Genomic DNA, 20,864 nt, shown 5'->3' with positions numbered 1-20,864 from the left:
GCCCAGGCTTGAAGCCATCATCCTTGGGGTTGGCCTCTCATTCCTGAACTCCTGAGGAGGTATTCTTCACCTCCCTCCATCTCAAACAGCTCCCATGAGGGGCGTCAGCCCTCTTTACAGGCTTTTCTTGAAGTGTCTCAGAAATCTCTATGCACTTTAAAAAGCCCAGAGGTCCACTTCCTCTTATTCCTGTGTCATGAGTGTCCATATCGCATGCATCCTCTTCAGGGCCATGGCAGCCCACAGGGACCCATTTCCCAGTGAGGTATGTGGGGTAGGCCTCCTTGGGAGACAGTGGCCCCACTAATAGATTGAGCTGTGGGCAAAATGTGTTGACCCCTGTTCTGAGTGGGATGTTAGTTACAAAGAAATGACACTTAGCGTTTTGCTTTTGTCTTTGTACTTTTTCCTTGTTGGTGATCAGAGTGGAACCCTTGGGCCGCCTCCTGATGCTGTATTTCTTTTTTTTTTTTTTAAAGATTTTATTTATTTTAGAGAGAGCTTGTGCGTGCATGAGTGGGGGGAGGGGCAGAGGGAGAGGGAGGAGCAGGCTCCCCGCGGAGCAGGGAGCCCTATGCGGGGCTCGATCCCAGGACCCTGGGACCATGACCTGAGCTGAAGGCAGACGGTTCGCTGACTGAGCCGCCCAGGCACCCCTGATGCTCTGTGTCTCACAGCCCCTGCCTGTGGTAACTGACGTTCCCTCGGCGCCTCCCTGTCCCTCGTTCTTCCTCCCTCACCTGGCCCCTCGAGAAAAGTGCCTGGTGTTCAGGCCCATGGCAAGAGCCACAAGGCAACATGCATTTATTTTTTCATTAGTGGATAGCCACTGTTTGTCTGCAGTTCGATACCGCTACCGAGTTGGGCAGCAGGGCAGAGGGAAGGAGGGAAGTCTAGTATGGGCATGCTCACTGGGAATCTGCTCAGACTTGACCGAATGAAGGAACCCCACCTCCTTAGTGACATCACAGCTCGGCCCTTGCTCTAGCAGTTTCTTCTTCAGACTGCCAGAGCGCTGGGCAGACCTGAAACAGCTAGCAGTCGTCTCATTGCCCCTCTGTGGAGGCTTCCGTGTTTGTGGTTGAACCCCTCTCAGAGCGGGAGCCCACAGGACCAAGGGTTTGCTCAAGACCACTCACTCTCACCCAGGCTGTGGCCCTCATTAGTCCTAAAGGCTCACCTCCCCGAAGATACAGTTCTGGGTTCCCAGCCAGGGGATCATTTATTTCTTGAACAAAGGTTAACTAGATAGCTGATGATGGAGGGAGAAACAAAGGAACACGAACTAAAGGTCCCCACGGGAGGAGGACTAGGTGGGAAGCACCACCTCGTACTAACAAAAGCTGAAGGGGAAGTGATGGGAGGCCAGGGAGGGAGACCTTGACCCCTGCTCAGCCAGCCTCCATCCAGCCCCCAGTCAAGCCAGCTAGATCCTGCAGTCACTGGTCACCGTGTACAGGCCTCAGGCCTCCCTTTGGGACCCAGCCCTTCTGGCTAGGGGCAGGACTGCCTTTTCCCTCCTCGCAGCTCTGGGGTCCCGGGCCCCCGTCCGTGAAGGGCAGAGCAGTTTGGGGATGCTCGTTTCGTCATTTGTCCTGGGCCAGTGATGATTCTTGTTCACTTTGACTGCACTGTCATGGAGGCGCAGGGCTCAGGGCAAGCCACCCTTTGTGGCCTTTTCTCCCATACCATGTGCCACGTGCACTGTCTTACACACACACACACCTGCCCTCGACTTGATTACCAGGAGAAGCTGGCACAGATGAACACCCAGAACTTCTCAACATGATAAAAACACTGCACGAAGCTCTGTCTCTGATCAACAGGTTTAATCCGGGGGCTTCTCCTGGGGCTAGAAACTGCCCTCCCGAGGGTCTTGGGGCTCTCTGGATCCAAATAAAGCTATCTGACCACCTTAGTAAGCAGACAAACTCTTTTCTTCCCTGACCCCTTCTCCAAAATCCCAAAGGAATCCAAATGTTGAAACCATTTTCAGTAGTTAAAAATTTAGAAACACATTTTTCCCTCTCATTTCCATTAGCTAATCCCAACCACTAGCCAGCCTTTTGATGCCTTCTTAAACTAACCCAAATGCCAGCCCATGTTGCAGAATCAAGAGACTTTTTTCTTTTCTTTTTTTTAAGATTATATTTTTAAGTAATCTCTATAACCAACGTGGGGGCTCTAACTCACCACCCTGAGATCAGGAGTTGCATGCTCTACTGACAGAGCCAGCCAAGTGCCCCAAGAGAAGAGTTTTCTTAATTCTGGCCCTTGGTAGCCTGTCCAGGCCAAACACCTTCGTTCAAATCTTAACACTGCTTCTCAGCCTCATAGGCACGGAGCTTCAGCGCCGTAATGGGGGCCAGGAACTGAAGGGAGTGTTGGAACAGGGCCACCTCTTTTCCATGCAAATATCAAGTGCCCATCAAAGGCAGATCTCCGGCCAGCTGTTTGGGACAGTGACGGCAAGCCAGGCTAGGACTTTGGCCCAACACCCTGGGGAGGCAGGCATGGGCAGCAGTCAGAGGCTCCTGGGAGAGGGGACTTGGGCCCAAAGTTTGTTTTGGGGGGATGAGACGATAATACTCAAGCTTTTTTTTTTTAATTGAGGTGAAATTCACCTCATCTAACCATTTGGAAGTGAATGGTTCAGTGGCACTTAGTGTATTCACAATATTGTATGTGAGTCATCAGGAGCTTAATTCCTTGAACCTCGTATTTTTCTCTCTTTTTGAATCCCAGCAGCCTCCCCCCCCCCCCCCGCCCCCAGCAAATCTCACGGAACCACTGCACAGGGTGGCATAGTGGCTGCAGAAGGCACCCTAGGCTTGGAAGTTTGGGAGGCATTTCCCCTCACTGCCCCCCTCCCCAGCCCCTAAACCTGGATGCATTTGGGTGGACTTCTGGATTTATTAATTTTTTTTAAAAGATAAATTTATTTATTTATTTGAGAGAGAGAGAGTACATGAGAGGGGGGAGGGTCAGAGGGAGAAGCAGGCTCCCCGCTGAGCAGGGAGCCCGATGCGGGACTCGATCCCGGGACTCCAGGATCATGACCTGAGCCGAAGGCAGTCGCCTAACCAACTGAGGCACCCAGGCGCCCCTGGATTTATTAATTTTTTTTAACCTTGCCTATCTGGCTGAGGTATTTAAAAAGCTTTTTGCTTTTCATCCCCAAGCATTTGCCTGACCAGACTCTCTGTAGATTGTCTTCTTCCTCCCCCGGCGGAGATCCCACTGGGCCAAAGATGAAGGCGCATCCTGGTAGGCTGCAAAGGGCTCCATTTTCTGCAGGTGGAGAAGATGAGCACGAGCCTCGGTGTTGCTCATGGTGTAGAGCTTCCCTCTCTTTGCACAAGGCCCCTGTTTTGGAAAAGTCTGGGAATCGAATCCTCTTTCAAATACACAAAGGAATGTCATTATTTACAAATATCCTGGAGTGAATCCTTTTGCATCTGGGTTGTAAGTGTGGATTTTTCTTTATTGAGTTGGCTTAAAGTGAGGCCCATTTCTCCTGAGATCAGGAAGGGTATGGCGGCACCCCTCATCCGTTCACTCATCCGCGTGCTTATTGAGCCCCCTGTTGGTTTCAGGTACTGGAGGTCAGGCAGCAGAGCCCTTTCTCTCGTCCTCAGGCTTGGAGCACCAGGCCATCCAGACTCTCGGAGAGGCCTTTGGAAGACCTTCTCCTTGGGCCAAATTACAGGCAGGCATGTGACCGATTTGCCTTTGACCCTTTGAAGAAAAGAATAATATCCAAGCTAGTCAAGGGAAAACAGATTCGTGTCTCTGCTCTGTCAGAAGGAATGTGGGGGCCGAGGGGAGTTGTTGCAGTTTGGTTTGGAGCATCTGAGGAAATATCGGCACTGCTTTTTCTTCCACTGATGAAAGGGTTAGCAGTGTACCCCCTCGAGGTCACTGAATCACAGGTTTTGTTTTTCCTGCCGGAGACCTCTGCCATATGACCCCGTGTTGAAGACTGCTTGTTTTTGGTTTTTCTCCCCTTTCATGTCCCTTGGCTGGTGACTTGGTTGGAGGACACGGGGAGCTACGGTATGGTGGGACCCTGGGAAAGAGAGAAACTCTGATTGCCAGGGTGACCGCTCGCACTGAGTAGTTAAAACATTTTCTTTTGTGGAGACGAAATTCACAGAGCATAAAATCAACCGCTTGGAAGGGAACGATTCAGTGGCGTTTCGTGCGTTCACAACGTTGTGCAGCCACTGCCTCTATCCGGTTCCAAACATGCTCATCACCCCCAAAATGAAAGCCCACACCCACTAAGCAGCTGCTCTCCATCCCCGCCCCCGGCCCCCAGCAGCCACTCATCTACTTCCGGTCTCTCTGGATTTGCCCATTCTGGACATTACATGTAAGTGGAGTCGCACAACACGGGGCCTTTTGAGTCCGATCTCTCACGTAGGGTCACGTTTTCAAGGTCCGTCCACGTGGTGGCATGTTGCAGTAGTTGCTTCTGAAGGCTGAGGAGAATGCCACTGCACGGCTCTGGCATGCTGTCGCCGCTCACCGGCTGCGGGACGTGCGGGTGGTGCCCGCCTGCTGGCGGTTGTGGCCGGTGCTGCTGGGAACACGTGTGCGCGCATGGGCGTGAGCACCTGTTTGCAGTTGTCGCGGCCACGTACCGGGAGCAGGACTGCCGGGCTGAGGGCACTTCTTGGAGGAGAGGAAAAGTGTAAAGGACTGGACGTGGTGGGCGGGGGCAAGGGCCAGTCAAGGGAGAGGCAAGGCACTCCTTGTCCTGATTGTACGCGGAGGCGTGTGCGGCGGCGGGACCGGAAGCCGCACCGTCAGGCGGGCCGGAGCTGCTTCTGAGGCGCAGCTGCTTCTGAGGCGCAGCTCGCGGGCCTGTTCCACGGCCGCATCTCTTCCTGCCGATTCACACCGGGCTGCCTCGGAAAGGCACATTCACCTGCAGGGGCCCCAGGTTTGCGGGGAGAAGTAGCGGCCTGTGCCATGCTGGGGGCTCTGAAGGCAGGCCCTAGAGAGGAGCCCCAGGAATGTGGTGAGCGAGGGCTGCTCCGCCTGCCGGAGTCCCCGTGTGACCTCCCCGGGGGGCAGGGGCAGCAGTCATCGGGACCTGTATGGTTCGGCCTGCTGGTTAAGCAAGCACGCTACTTTCGGTCTCACCTCGTGGTAATTCCTCCCTCCCTTTCTTCCCCGTGTATTTATTGCGCTCCTACGATGTGCCCAGAACTTGGGCTTATTAGGCCATGGGGAGAGCGCGATGAGCAAGGCAGACGTGGTGCCCGCCTTCTAGAAACTTCGGCTCTCACACCTTCCTCTCCCAGGACACCTGGCACAAGGCCAGGCACAGAATGGGCACGTACCTAACTGATGCTTCTGGCAGAGACTCCTTCCAAGTCTCAAGGGGCACGGGGTCCAGAAAAGTGCCCAAACGGCCAGTCGTGACCTCAGCGTTGTTTTGCCGAGTACATAGAAAAAGATCCAATGTATGTGACTAAAGGTTTCTCACTGTAGCTGCTCAGCCATTATTTTGAAAGCTCTCTCTGGCTGCTTTTTCCTGCCAGAAGAAAGCTGTAATCTCCTAGAAGGTTGCTAAAAACTTATTTCTTTCAGTAGCTCACAAGAGCTAATAGGCATTTTTGCTGAGAGGATGTGTGACCCAGAAGGGCAGGCTGTTGGAGTGTGGTGGTGCCTTTCACTGGGGGAGACTAGCTTCGGGCCTTCAGGAGGGGCTGCCGCCTTCCCCCTGGGATCTGGCTCAGCGAGGGCGCCCTCAGGTCGCCCATGCCCTTTGGACTCTCGCCCGTCCTTGTGCCCAGGTGTCGCTTGAGGCCAGGTAGCACGCATACAGAGCTAAGTCAGCTTGCCAGCAGGGCTAGGTAGCATATTGGCAGCCACGGGGCCACAGGCCCACAGATGACACGGTTGAGTTTGTCATGAAAACCTGCTTTTTGTCCCCGCGGGGTTGCGAGGTGAGACAATCGCACAGATGCTGCTCAGCCAGGAAATAAGGAGGCGGGGCGGCGACCTGCTGTCTGTCCTCGGGTCAAGTAAGCAGAGGTGGTTTAGAATATGTTTATTGTGGCAAAATACTTAGAGCAAAACATGTACTAGTTTAACCATTTTGAAGTGTACAATGAGTGACATTAAGTACATTCATAACGTTATGCAACCATCCCTGCTGAGTTTCCAAACGTTTTCATCACCTCAAAAGGAAACCCTGTGCCCATTAGGCAGTCACTTCCTGTTCCTTCCGAACTACCAGTCTGCTTTCTGTCTCTCTAGATTTGCCTGTTCTGGACATTTTATATACATGGAATCATACAGTATATGGCCTTTCGTGTCTGGCTTCTTTCATTCAGTGTAATGTTTTTAGGGTTAATTCATGTAGCATTCAGTGTAATGTTTTTAGGGTTCATTCAGTACTTTGTTTTTTCTTATAACTGCATAATATTCCATTATATGGCTAGACCATGTTTTGTTTATCCCTTCATCAGCTTAACAACATTTGGGTTTTTTTCATTTTTTTTTTTTTTTTTTTTGGCTATTGTGAGTAGACCTGCTATGAACATTCATTTGTGTATAAGTTTTTGTTTGAACACCTGTTTTCAATTCTTTTGGGTATATACCTAGGAGTGGAAGCAAAAGGTTTTTATGAGGATAAACTTGGCCCTCTCCCCCATGTTTTCCGAAGATGAAACAGAAGGAATTATGCTTCCTTATCTTACTTTGAATTGGAGAGATCCTGATTGGCTATATGAACACTGTGACCTGCAGGGGGAATTGAAATCTTGGGATAGGTCTAAGATTCTGCTTGCAGAGTCCAGTTCTTACACCACTAAGAGCAGGGATCCCAGACCTAAATGCCTTTGGGCTGATCATGGAGGAGAGCAGAGCAGGCTGGGTGGGGACTGTTGAGCCGGAGAACGCACATGTCGCCTCTCCCTCCAGCCAACTGTTGACATGCAGGAATGCGGGATGCCGTGTTGCCAGATTTTCTGATTTTTTTTTTTTTCAGGAAAAGTTGGAAATCCGGATTTTTAGGTGAAATCTCTCAATTTTAAAAACTTCAACGTTAATTAACTTTTTTTTTTTTTTGGTTTAAAACACTGGGCCAAACTCCAGGTGGTCAGTGGGCTAGATTTGGCTCCTGTCTACTGGTTGGCAACCTCTGATTAACAGCAGGAAATGTATCTCTCTCTCGTAGCTCCCAGGCCCTCTTGTGGTCCTTCCTTCCCTTCTCCCGTCCTCCTAGCCCTCTATGGACGTACTTTGTGTCTAGATCCTTCTCCAGCCTACCCTCCTTGTCTCACTGCTTTCTCTTCTTTCATCAGATCACCTCTCGGATCTTCAGGGCCGGGCCGAGGGTGACCCTGGCGTGTCCTGGGACTTTTACAGCAGTTCTGTGTTGGGTAAGCTTGGAGTCGGATTCCTTCCATGCTTGCCTATGGCTCAGAGATGGGGGATTGCTTTGGGTTTCATGGATTTTTCTCAAAGACAGGAGTGAACCTGTGGAGGCAGCCTTTCTCCATCTGTTAGTAACTTACAGACCGTTTCAACCCAAACCCTAGCCCATGCTACCCCCAGACTCAGATGCCACAAAGCCACCCCTCATTAGCCCTCTCCCCCTTCTGCCCCGGGTATTATTTTCCTTCTCTGTCCCCCAAGGCCCCTTCTCCTCCCTTGCTTTGTCTTAACCCTGCCAGAAGCCCCTGTTGTGCATCATCCTCTCTTCTGGCGTTGCTCACACTGGCCACTCTCATTCCCTCCCTGCCCTGCCCCTACCGTGCACACTTTCTGAGACCACTGCCCTCTCCCGAGCCCTTAGCCTCTGACCCAGGCTTTCCTCTCTTGGAAGAGTCTTTATCTGTGACCCCATCAGCTCACAGTCATCCCTTGGGCCAGGGCTGCAGATTGGGGGAGGTGGCCACCCCCGAAGCCCTGGGGAAGCTGGAGCAGGAGAAGGTTGGGATGGAATGAAGTGAGCCACACCCAGACATGCCGGCTGGGGAAGGGAACTGGCTGAGCGGCCTCTCCCGGCTTCTGAGGGCCCAGCAGGCCCGGCAGGTGTTTTTCTACCTTGTCTTTGACTGCTGGTAGTATCGGCAGGCTTCATATCACCTGGCTTTATTCCAACTGAAAGGTGGAGGAGTATAATGAATTTCTGGCCACAAAATAATGTCTCCCAGGGATAGAACTTTCATGGGCCCTCCCAAGGGTGGGAGCCATGGGATCAGCGAAACTGGGCCCCAACCAGGGGTCTGTGGGCTTGTTGTTTATCTCCTAATCACCCACCTTCAGGCCCCTTTTCTTTTTTTAAAAAAAGTTTTATTTATCTGACAGAGGGAGACACAGTGAGAGAGGGAACACAAGCAGGGGGAGTGGGAGAGGGAGAAGCAGGCTTCCCGCGGAACAGGGAGCCCGATGTGGGGCTCGGTCCCAGGACCCTGGGATCATGACCTGAGCTGAAGGCAGACGCTTAACGACTGAGCCACCCAGGCGCCCCCAGGCCCCTTTTCTTGTTGGAGCATTTCTTTTCTTCAGTTTTGTGCATATAGCTAAGTCCTCATATCCCATGTGCTCTCCTTACAGAGGAAAAAGATGGCTTTGCCTGTGACCTCCTGCACAATCCTCCCGGGAACTCTGATCAAGAAGGAGATGATGTGGAAGAGGATGATTTTATGTTTGAGCTCTCAGACAAGCCTCTTCTCCCCTGCTACAACCTCCAAGTGTCAGTGTCCCGAGGGTAAGTGTCTAAGAGATCTCCAGGAACCGAGTGCCAGGATCCTGGCAACCCCTGGCCTGCCTCCCTGGGAAGGGTGGAGCTCTCCAGAAGGAAGCCCAGACCTGGCGAGCAAATGCTGGAGCTCGGGGAAGCTGACATATGACCAAGGCCAGCCTGACTTTCCCGCCCTGCTCAGTTACGTTCGGAACAGAGGCTGTAAGCTCCGGATGTATTGACTGTATGTCCTTCCCAAACCCCAAATCTAGATTCGCTCTCTGAAGGATTCTGCTTGCTGTTCCTGGGTGTAAGAGATGATCTGGGAGATATTTGGGCTGATGAACTATTAGAATCTCTGGAACATTTTTGTGGTTTCTGGGAACAGCCAGACAGAATATTTGAAACTGAGATTCTTGGACAAGCCGCGACATATGGTTGCCATGGCTGCTGGGGTCCTTAAGGAGCCCAGGGGCTGCTTTCTCGGAGCGTTCGTGTTGACGAGATGATGGCACGAGCAGTGTCCTCTCAGATGACTGGATATTACTAACGGGTGTCACCCATTTTCGGAGACTAGAATATACCTGACACCATTAGACCGAACCCAGTTTAATCTTTACTTGATGATCCAGAAGGGAGTTGGTCGGCCTGCGGGGCTGTGGTTCTGGTCGGCTTTCACCGGATGGCAGCGTGTGGCCGTGCTCCTTAGGAGGATGCTGGATGACCTGTGCTTTCGTTCTTAGCCCCCATCATTCAGTATTTTCTTCTTCTTGGTGTCTTCACATAGTTCAAATACCTTTGTAAACACTCTTAAGGATACTTTTCCTTTGATAATTTATTTTTAAAGTACCCGACCCTGTTTTTGTTTAAAAAGTGATGGTACATGAAGCACACACGGCAGAGAGAGGGGAGGACGGGGGATCGGGAGCCCTTCAAGTGAGTCCCTCAAGTTGACGACTCTAACCATTGGGCCACAAGGCTCTGTGCATCCCTTCCCCCAGGGCCTGATAAGAATAAAAATAGCCTATATGATGACACTGGTAGGGATCAGGTTTCAGGGGCTTTTGGTCCTTATTCTTCTGGGCATCAGCTGATCCCCGAGGGCGGGGCAGGGCCTCTGGGCTATAGTATTGCACAGTTAATTAATTCCTCCAGAGTATTCAGCACCTCCTTCTCTGAAACAGGATCTTGAGCCCCAGGCAGTAAAAAGACCAGGGTAGTGTGCATCAGGTGTGGACGGAACACGGGGAAACCGAGGGCCACTGGCCACGCAGAGAGCCAGGCAGCGAGCAGGTTTTCAGCTGAGAGCTTGGTCCGGGCAAAGCTGGGTCTCCTGCCAGTCTGGCCTCCCGTCCTCCTGTGCCTCTTTGGAATCTGCCCTTCCCCACAGCTGCAGCACGATGGGAAATACAGATTCTCCAAGAAGTAGGGAGGGTGTAGGGGCGCCTGGGTGGCTCAGTCGGTTGAGCTCCTGACTCTTGGTTTCGGCTCGGGTCATGATCTCTGGGTCATGAGATCGAGCTCCCAGTGAGGCTCTGTGCTCAGTGCTGAGTCTGCTTGGGATTCTTTCCCCCCTCCTTCTCCCTCCCCCTCTGCTCCTCCCTCCACTCGCTCTGTGCTTGGTGCTCACGCACGCACTCTCTCAAATAAATAAGATCTTAAAAAAAAAGGAGTAAGGAAGGTGTAGAATGATGACCCTGAGGCCCTGCAGGGTTCATAACTGCCTTCGGAATCATCATAGCAAAGCTGAATTCTTATTACCAACTGTTCTGAGGGCTCTCTTCCATTTTTTTAAAGCGATGGTCCAAGTGTATGGTATCTATAGTCCCTTCCTCTGAACCCAGAGCACTCCATTTCCTGATGGTGCGAAAAGAGCATTTACCGTCCCTGGGAAGGCATTGCATGTTTGGGAGAAGGGTGTGAGTCTGGGCAGAAGTGGTATGTGGTGTGCAGAACAGTCCGTCCTGTACCTGTGGCTTCAGCAGGTGCACCGGGCAAACCCCAAGGGCCAGAATACAGTCTTCAGAGCATCTCCAGGCTAGTGGAGGAGACAGACGAGTATACAGTCAGTTCTAATAAGAGACAAAATAAAAATGTCACACAGTTGAGCAAGGTGTCAAGTGAATGATGGGAGTTCCAGTCCACCCTGAGCCCCCATTCCTGTGCCATGGAGACAGCAGTTTCCATTGCTTTTGTAGCCTTTCTGAGACAGGCTGTGTTCGAAGGATTATAAAGGGGGTATGAACCAAGTGCCATGGGACGGTGAGAGATGGGACAAGTGACCAGTTTCGCGGGGGGGGGGGGGGGTTGCGGGGGGAGACTTCACAGGTGATCTGGCATCTGAGCTGGGCCCAAGAGGCCGATGGAGGGTGTGGTACAAGCAAAGGCTAACAAGTTCAGGAAGTTCAGAAAGTAGGGCTTGTCCTTCATCCAATGGCTGGCACTTGGTGGGGTGGGGGGATACAGTGTGTGTGCGTGCGTGTGTGTGACGGGGGAGACTGGGCTGAAGAGGTTGGATGGGGTCCTGTTTGAAAGGTCTTGCAATATTGTAAAGAATTTGGAGGCTTGTTTTTTTTTTGTTTTTTTGTGTTTTTTTGCTGGAGGTGTGGAGATCCATGGAAAGCAGTTCAGGGAGTGAGAAGGTCGGATTTTCTTTTTAGAAAACGAATAGTAAGAGAGGATCCAGCGAGGGCGGGTGGGGGTGCAGCCGAGTGACTCTTGGCAGAGGGCAGCCAGTTGGGAGGCCGATGCGGCCGCTGGGAGCTGGACAGTGCCACGGGAGGAGGGACCGGCTTGGAATGGGGCCCATTAACGCGGGGATGCAGCGTGTCTTCCTGGTTTGGTCAAAGGGAGGAGCTGTGGCCCCTGAGCGGCCTCTCTAGCACCCCTCCCAGCTGTCCCCAGGCTGCCGCCCAGTCGGGTGTGCTCTGCAAAGTCAGACTGGCTGTAATGTGAGCTCCCGCCCTACAGAAAGGACGGTGCTGCCGCTGGAGAAAAAACTTGTCTAATGCATTCCAGAGCCAAAGAGAAATGCCTTTTAGATTACCCGCAGTTTAGGCCTTTCTCCACGGCTCCCCGTCTGTTGGGGAAGGTCTCAGAGAACAAGGAGGCAGGGGAAGCAGGAGAACAGGAAAGGGAAACCAGACGGGGGAGCAGGGGTCGGGTTGGGGGAAGAACTGGTCCCAGCAGATGGTAAATTCCAAGTCGCGGGGTGTGGGGGAAAGCCTGGGGATGCCTGCTCTGAGTTTTAGGTTCTGGAAGGCCCCTTTTCCTTCCCGCTCCCACTTTTTGGGAAGAGGTCAGTCACGGGTTGAGTGCTGGAGATGGAGCTGAAAGCGGTTCGGCCACTGGAGGGAACAGGAAAGTTTTACCTTAGCGACACCCAAGGAGCCCATGGTTTAGTTTGGGGGCGGGGGTAGCCAGACTGGCAGCCTTCCTGGGCCCTCCGGAGTGTTCCCGGCACCCCACTGCTTCCCCCCAACCCCCTTCCCTAACTCCTACTCTTGCCTCTTCCAGACCCTGCAACTGGTTCCTCTTTACCGACGTCCTGAAGAGGCTGAAGCTTTCCTCCAGGATCTTTCAGGCTCGGTTCCCGCACTTTGAAATTGCCACCTTGCCCAAGGCTGAGTTCTACCGGCAGGTGGCCTCCAGTCAGCTTCTGACCCCAGCCGAGAGGCCCGGAGGCATGGACGACAGATCAGCCCCAGGCTCCTCTGAGACTGTGGAGCTGGTGCGGTACGAGCCCGAGCTCCTTCGGCTTCTGGGGTCTGAGGTGGAGTTCCAGCCTTGGAACAGTTGACCAGGCCAATGGCCGCTCCCTTTTCTTCTTTCTCCTCCCCCACCCCCCGGGTCTTTCCCCCCCGCCGCCGAGCACCAGACTGCAGAATGAGGCAATAATACGGACCAACAAGAAGCCGCCTTATCAATGCCAGCATTAGTGACTGGATTTGTTTTTTTTTCCGGTTATGATTAGTTCTCATCTCCCTGTCATCGTCTTTGTTGTTGTGGTTGGTGATGGGAGTGGAAAGTTGAACTCCACATCTGAGGACAAGAGGTCCCGGGGATGGTGGGAGGTGGCGCCAGGGTCCATTGGACTGGCCTCCTTTGTGTGTGACCAAGACCACACCTGGGCGCTGGGGTGGCCTCGGCCTGTCCGGAGGAGAAATGAGAAAAGCCCAAATCTCTGAGTGACCCCTCCGTTCCCCTGTGTTCTTCTGTCTTCCATAGTATTTATTTTATTAGTATTTAATTTGTATTGTTTCATTGGTTTCTGATAAGTCTGTATCACTGTGACGATTTGAGACAACTTGTTGTATTGAGGGACTTTCTTCACCTCCTTTCTTTGTCTTTCTTGATCAGCTCTGGAGCTGCCCCCTCCCTCTGACAAAGTGACTCCCAGGTTTGTTTTCACCCCACTGGGGAGGGGGCAAGAGGGGTGGGTGGAGGGGGGCCCTGAGGACCTGTGACTAATGAAGGTGGCTGGTGCTGGCCTGGGGCTGGGGGGTTGAGGGTAATCCTGAGGCTTTGGTGCTTTCCCCCCCTCCATTTTTCTGTTTCACCACCTGCCCTTTGCAGCAGCCCCACTACCTTGAGATTAGTGTTTCTGGGGAGAGGCGGATTGTGAGGGGGGCGGGGTTAATGGGTCACTCTATTTGGGGAGAGTCAAGATGGGCCTGAAGGCTAAGGTCGCCCCCTCCTCACACTTCCTTCACTGCTCCCCTCAAGAATGCACAATATGGGCTTGTACCCACATCTCCACCCCCCTCCTCCAGCCACCCCACCCCCTCCGGCCCTCACCCTTTCTCGATGCTGAGCCTCTCAGCTCCCAGCCCTTGACCCTCACCTCTCCCCCTTGTCAGACTCAGTACCCCCTTCCTCTCTCCTCCCTGCTTCTCCCTCTGCCCCCCATTCTCCTTTGGAATCTGCAGAGGGCTCTGGGACGGATTGCCAGATGTGAGATCCAGGCCTCAGCTGTTTGCTAGGCGAGGGCAGGAGGTTGGGCTCCGTTCCTGCTAAGGGACCTGGGGCTGACTGTGGGGCCCTGCCAGGCCTCCCTCCTGGCCTCCTGCGCTGGGTTTGTTCTGGGAGAGAGAGGGAGAGAGGGAGGAGCTGGGGGGGGGGGCGGTTCCCTGTCCCTGCCCCGCTCTGTGGCATTGTCTTTCCTACTCCTGTTCTTATTTTTCTACCAATTGCTATTTTTTCCAAACAATCCTTGTAGAGAGTATGTACCATCCAAAGGCAGGAGGGCCTCACTGTGGCCGGCTCTGGTTGGAGATGGTACAGTTTTATTGTACAGGTGCTAAAACAACAACAAAAGAAGAAAATGGAAAAAAAAAAGACAAAAAAAAAGGCAAAAAAAAAAAAAAGCCAGTTTGAGGGTGGGACAATCTGTTCTCTGGAGACTCCTGACCCATGTGGGAGCATTGGTGGTTATTTTCTTTGTATTGTGTTTGTTCTTTGTTCCCAGGGGGAAGTTCTAGGCCCCCTTCTGTAGGACTGCTCCCCACCCCCACCATACTGCCCAGTTGGTTTTGAACAGCTGTTCTCCCTTTTTAAAAAAAAAATATATATATATATATAAAGTTGAGGGGTTTTGGGTTTTAATTTTTTGGTTTTGTGGGAGTTCATGGTATTGTGTGGTTTATTTTATGTTTGCCTTTACCTTTTTGCATTTGGGTGTGTATTCTGGCTGCCCTTTATGTTTCATTTTAAGCAACTGGCTGTGGAGTCAAAAACACTTGCATACTGAAAAACCTGTGTCAGGGCTTCTGTCTCCTGTCTTTACTCTTCTCCCCGCATTGGCTCTTCCGTGGTTAAAACAGATGGGCGTCCTGATGGGAAACCCCTGATCCTGCCTTGCAGTTTGGGTACCACAAATGAGGACAAGGTGGCGGGGCTAGTGAATATTGGGGCCACTGGGGCAAGATCTGGAAAGAAAAGACAAGGCAGGGGCACATCCTGGTGGCGTGCGGGGACAGGGAGCAGTGGGAAGAATGGACTACCTGCGTCCATTGAGCCATGCGTGTGTGCGCACGCGTGTGTGTGTGTGTGTGTGTGTTCCTTGTTTGCCACAGGAGTAGCAGGACTGGAAGGAGGAGCCCTCTTTTAGGCTATAAGGAATGACCCTCTTTAACTCAAGGAGATCACCTGCCTGCTGGTTCCCTTGCCCTGGGCCACCCACATCTGCATCTGAGCACACAGTCTTCTCACTCCGTCACTGTTGTGCCCGTGCTCCCCCTGCCCACCCGCACAGTGCAGGCCTTCCGTGGTTCTGGCTTCCTAAGAGCCAGCTACTGTGGAGGCAAGATGCCCATCCTGGATTTTACACCTTTTCTTCCCACTTCTGAAAAGCAGTGGTAGAAGCTCCAGTTCCTTCTGACTGCTGGCTCCAGAATGGGCCTGTTACTGGTTGAGGGGAAGGGGATGTTTGATAGGTCTGGGGTGTTTAAGCTATATTCTTAGGACCTCTCCCTGTGGCTTAAGTCTCTGGGGAACCCTGTCAGTGTACAGGTGAGGGGATCTGTGGGTCTGGCCAACTGGAGGCTAGCCAACCCCCGGAGTGAACTGTGAGCTGCCCTTTGCTTAAGCCCCAGGTCTTTCTGTCCAGGTGGAGGAACATCCATTCCTTTGAGCCACAGCATTAATCTTCCTCATTGGCCTTTGCTTACCCACTTTCTGATCTTGATGCTTCATGTTTCCAAACAACCGCATAACAGCACTGATTTTAGCTCAATCCTCTGTTTGGAACTTGCAGTTAAGACATCAGATATGTCAGTAGGTCACCAAAGCTATGTGGTGAGTGCAAGGATTCAGCTCAAAGGGATGGGCAAGAGCCCTGGGGTGGTTGGAAGGACTTCCTGGGAGAGGGTGCTCAGTTGACACTTCAGTAGAAAAACAGGAATTAGGGGTGGTAGGGAAGAGTCTCTGAACTGAGGGGACAATCGGAGCAAAGGCTTAGAGACAAGAGGGTAGTACGTGCAGGAAACCACAACCCACCTGAGTGTCACTGCAGCTGGAGGGGACAGATTGGGAGGGAGGGCGCAGGAGACCTGCCAGGCATGCCAAGGAGCACAGTCTGGACTTTTGCTTTAGGTGATGGGGAACCATGGGAAAACTTTAAACTGGGTAACCATAGAGGGTTTTTTGTTTTTGTTTGAATAAACTGGTAAAAATGTGTTGGGAGGTGGGCCAGACGGAGAGGTAGAAAGGTAATCGCTTGAGATTCAGAAGAAAGGACGAAGGGAGAGTGGTGAGGGTACTTACTGTAAGGCTTTCCACTTAAGGCAGAAGGGAAGATGCTGCGGGCAGAGTCAGAATGACCCCAGGGGAATGGGTGAGGGGCCTTTGGGGAGCCGGGGACAGCCATGGGCGTCTGGGTTTGGGTGTGTGGGCACACACAGCCCTTTATTTCCCTGCAGAAAGGAGGTGAGTTAAAAGCAAAACCAACCAGCAGTTCCTTGTTTTCTTGCCTTTGGACTCCTTTCCCCACACCTTTCCTAAAGACCCCTCACTGCCCTTCTGCCAGAGTGGGAAGACCAAGGCAGGAGGTATGGGCTGTGATAGGCTCTGCATCCCCGCTCCAGACCGGAGTGAGGGCGGTGGCCTCCCTCTTACTGAATGGATCGCCTCATCCTTCCAGTGCGGCCTAGGGGAAGGCGCCGGCTCCAGCACTTCCCGCCCAGGCTGACCTCGGGTGAGAACCTAACCATTCTGTCTTCATTGCTCCATCTGCCAAACAGGGCTCCATTTACCCACGGAGGAAGGGAATCGTACTGAGCAAACACGGCTGTTTAGCTGAAGTTAGTTCCTCCTACGTGCCGAGGTCGTGGGCCTACTGTTAATGATGGTTTTACCAGAATGTTCCTCTTTGGGGTGCAGGGTTAAAGGGAGGCCCTGTTCAAGTCTCCGTATTTCTGCCGAAAGGACCATCCGCTCTGGGCACATCCCCATTTGGATTGGAGGGGGGCGAATTGGGCAGTAAACCGCCCCTTCCATAATCTAACCTGTAACAGGGGAGCTTGTTGAGTGTTCTATTGTGTCCCGCCCCTGCGAAGGCGTGTGTGTGTGTGTGTGTGTGTGTGTGAGAGGGGGAATGGGGTCCGCCCCAAGGTCGGCCTGCTTAGCAGCCCGGGGGAGGTGCCGGGCTCGGGCCTTCTGGACCCCGCAGCGGGGTGGGCCAGGACTCCACGTGGTCTCCTAGACCCCGGGTTTCCGCCGCGAGGGGGGCTGGCACGCCGCAGCGTCGGGCCGCCGGGTGCAGACGCCTCCCCGGCCCCGCACCGGCCCCGCACCGGCCCCGTGGGGAGCCCGGGCTCACGCTGCGGGTGGTCGGGGCCCTCCGGGGCAATCGGATGCCGCGCTAGCTCTCCAATTTCCAGGTGGAAAGCGGCGCCTCGCGGGCGTGCAGCTAGAGGCAGGCCGCGGTGGGGAGGCGGGCCGGGCCGGGCGCCCTGCGGCGTTGGAGGGGAGGGGGGGCGGCGGCGGAGGCTCCCTCCCGCCACCGGGGAAGAGCGGCGGCGGGGCGCGCCAGGCCGGGTCCACCGCGTGCTCACCTGCCTGTCCCGGAGGCTGGGGGAGGGGGCCACAGGGGGGAAGGGGCGGGGCCGGACGCAGCAGGCCAATGGGGAGAGGGCGTTCAGCCCCCTGCTAAATTCTCCCTGGAAAGTGGAGGGGTGGGGAAGTTCGAAGCTCCGGGGCCGTGCAAGGCCTTGGTGGGGGCCGGAGCCGCCCTGGGACAGTCGGGGGCGCAGAGTCGGGACGGAGGGACGGGAAGACGCGGGCCCCACCCCAGCCGCCTCTCCCTTCCCCGGCGCTCCTGCGCCGGCAGCCCGCCATGGCCAGCTCGACGGCGCCACCTGCTGGACGTTGGTCCCCACGTCCGGCGCGCCCGCGGCCGGGGTTCTCGCAGGCTGCGACCTTCGGGGCCTCGCAGGCGTGGGAGCGGGAGGAGAATGAGCTCGCCCACCTCGGGTCCAGCAGCTTTGGAACCAGCGACAGCCGAACCGCCTCTTTAAAAATACGCTATGGGGTCAGAAAGACCTAGGATGGTGAAAATAACTTCTCGCCCCGCCCCTTCCATCGGGCCTGACGTTTCGGCCACTGGGTTCCCCCCAGGGGTGAGGAAACAGTGCCGCAGCTGTGCCGGGAAGGGGGCGGGGCGAAGGGCGGGAGCTCAGGAGTCGCCCGCGGCTCCCGGTGGCAGCGGCGCACAGCTGGAAGCGGCTTCGGGTTCCTCCTCGTGGAGCCTTGTTGCGGAGGGGGGGGGGGGGGGTGGGCGCAGACACGGGCGAGGAAGCAGCGGCCTGCGGTATCACGCGAGGGGTCCAAAAGCTGTGAAAGCCCCCAGGTCTGGGTTGTTCTCCTCCTCCCCCCTTCTGCCTGCCAGTGTAGGGCTGAAATCCCCGTGATTAGAGTCAAGACTCATTCCTTCTTTCAATAAACATTTATTGAGCACCTACTGTGTGCCAGGCACTGTGCTAGGCGCTGGGGATACATCAGTGACTAACACACAGTCCCTGTCCTTGAGGAGCTCACAGTCTATTGGAGGGGCAACATACATGAACACATAGCTAAGGAGCTACCATGTGCTAAGTGCTACAGTAAGAGGTATACGCAAAGTGCCGTGGGGGCCCAGAGGAAGCTGTACTACATCGGCTGCTGGGGGTGAGGAGCCGGCTCCTGACTCCATGACACCATCGCAGAGGCCAGGATGGTGCTGCCACAGGACTCTGGTCAAAATGAACCTGTCTCCTGAGGGTCTCCTCCAGCCCTCTCCCGTAACTAGATCAGCACAGGTTAGTTAACCAGATGAGCTAATTTAACACTTTGAATTAGGAAAGAAACTGGACAGGGAAGTTTCTTTAGGGGCAGGGGATATTCAAAGTAGTAACAACTCTCGGGTGCAAGGCTGGGGGGGTGGGAGTGGGGGTACCATGAGGGCACTGAGCCAGGGAGGGCTGGCCCTGGGCAGTGGAGCACCTGGGGTGAGTGCCTGTGCAGGGGGGAGGTCAGAGGTCGCCAGCCTAAGACTTTGGTCCCCATCTCTCACCAGCTCAACCGGCAATATTCGCTGGTGCTCACTAGATGCTTCGTAGTGTGCCCTGCTGTGGGTGCCACGCCCCCCCCCCCCCCCGCCCTCAGAAGGTAACACACTAACTGGGGAGACAAAATAGGTCCAGGTCATTGAAGATTTAACTAACAGTTTGTGATTATAACAGAGGAGATGTCACAGGCTGCTCGTGATCAGTTGCCCAAAGAGCGGCAATTGCTACGAATGTAAAATGAAGAACTCCTGTAACGGTAGGCTGGTGTGGGGAAGCAGCTTCCACAAATCGAGTCTTAAAGGATTCGCGGAGCATTCTGGTTGAGCAGAACCAAGTAAAGCAAAACCACAGAGGTGGGAAACTTCAAACAGAGGCAAGCTCAAAGGCCAGCAAATCCCTAACTCTGACTGGAGCAGTACCTTGGGGGTCAGGGAAACCAAGTGAGACGACGACTAGGGAAGTCAGTTGGGACCTCATGGGGAAGGGCCTTGCCAGGTCAATGACTTGGGACCTCACTTTTGGAATTACAGCCCTGAGCCTGCAAGTGCTCCCTCCTCCCTCCTCCAGGACCCCTGGCCTGCCTCAAGATTCAGCAAATACAGGGTTAATGCCCAGCTGTCTCTGACAACAGGTCGGAGGCTCAGTATTTTGAGTATCACCCTACCTAGAGGCAATGAGGAGCCACTGAAGGCTTTTTAGCAGAGAAAGAACAGAATCGGTGCCCTGGCAGATCGGAGGGGATGAGACAGCTCACACCGTGGTGCGTGTTGATGTGCCTGGGAGGGGGGGATGAGCTCTGGGTAAGTCTGAGCTAGGCTGGAGGCTCTGGGAATGTGGAAGAAAGGGGAGATTTCAGAGACGTGCCAAACGGCCTGGACTTCAGGAGATGGGGGAGGGGACAGGGTCAAATGAAGGCAGCCATCAGATGGCTCTGAAATGTCAAGCTTAGAAGGTCAGGAAAATGGTGGTACAATGAACAGAAATAGGCAAGTCATGACAGCTTTCTGTTTGTTTTTTGAGGGGAAAGGTTGTGTGTGTGTGTATGTGTGTAAAGACTTTAAAATTCATTTGTTTTAAATCCATGTTTGACAGAGGGGCTGTCTTTGAGGCAGGACAGGCGTCTGGATGGAAACGTCCAGCCGGCCGCTAGAAATGTAAGCAGGAGCTGCAGCTCTTGACTTCAGAGCCGCCCCTGAAGAGCCGAGCCAGAGCCAGGAGACGGACGAGAGCCGGGGGGGGGGGGGGGGGGGGGCCCACACTCAGCGCGCGCGGCCCGAGTGCGGCCGCTACCCGAGGGGGTGGGAAGTGGTGTCACGAGCCGCCAGGACTCACGGGGACTGAGAACTGTGAGGACGACATTTGATGTCATGGTAAGGGTATCAGTGACCCTCAGATGATGGGTTCTGTGGAATTTGGGGGGGGCAGGGCACCCCTAACCCATGCAGCGCCTTTGTGCAAATTTTTTTTTTAAGGTGACTCTTTCGCAGGATGTTTCACTTTCCACCATCAGGAATTTGTCATAATAAACAGATTAGAAAAAGGCATTTTAATGCCAAGTGCTGGAGACGTGTAATAAATACACCTGCACACCCATAAATGGTTCCTTTCCAGAAAGAGAAGAGGGAAGAACAGGAAGAGAGTGGGAGAGAACACAGGAGGCTTGGCAGCGACCAGAAGGAGAGAGAGAACAACCTGGGGAGGTAGTTAGGTCAAGTGGATGGTTTTCTACTGAGGACATGGCCAAGGGCCTGGGGCACTGATTCACATTAACCAAATTCACCAGATAATAGAATCGATTCTGAGGCTGCCATGTCTTAGCTCTTAGCCTTGCCCCCAAATCTGGCTGGAGAGAGGCAAGCTAATTCAAAGAAGGGGAAGGAGGAGTGAAGCCGAGGGGTTCACTTAGGAGAGGATGGGTTGAAACGTCCTCAGAAAGGAAAGATGGAAGCAGGGAACCCTGTTGGGACAGGAGAAGTGTCGGGGGGCTCACATCCACTGGCTCCTGTCTTCTTGGTGTGGAAGTCAGGGCTAGGTGCGCGACTTGGGAGATGAGAGCCAACGGTTCACTCGAGGTCTGCAGTAGCCATCCTGCGGCGGGGGGGGGGGGGGGGGGG

The 20,864-nt window shown here is 54.0% G+C and overlaps 1 protein-coding gene across 2 annotated transcripts in view; it reads left to right on the top strand.

Annotated features, from left to right (window-relative positions):
* Positions 1–12,519, top strand: part of BCORL1 (BCL6 corepressor like 1) — a 42,315-nt gene extending 29,796 nt beyond the window's left edge. For both annotated transcript variants that reach the window (XM_044911767.1, XM_021685737.2), the window contains 3 exons: positions 7,323–7,400; positions 8,581–8,734; positions 12,224–12,519. In XM_044911767.1, the coding sequence (XP_044767702.1) occupies positions 7,323–7,400; positions 8,581–8,734; positions 12,224–12,506 (515 nt within the window). In that variant the 3' untranslated portion in view covers positions 12,507–12,519. The remainder of the gene's footprint in view (positions 1–7,322; positions 7,401–8,580; positions 8,735–12,223) is intronic.
* Positions 12,520–20,864: the final 8,345 nt, after the last annotated feature.

This window comes from Neomonachus schauinslandi, chromosome X (genome assembly GCF_002201575.2).
Source record: "Neomonachus schauinslandi chromosome X, ASM220157v2, whole genome shotgun sequence".
In the NCBI taxonomy this organism is placed as follows: Eukaryota; Metazoa; Chordata; class Mammalia; order Carnivora; family Phocidae; genus Neomonachus; species Neomonachus schauinslandi.
This window is presented reverse-complemented; position numbering and strand designations above follow the sequence as displayed.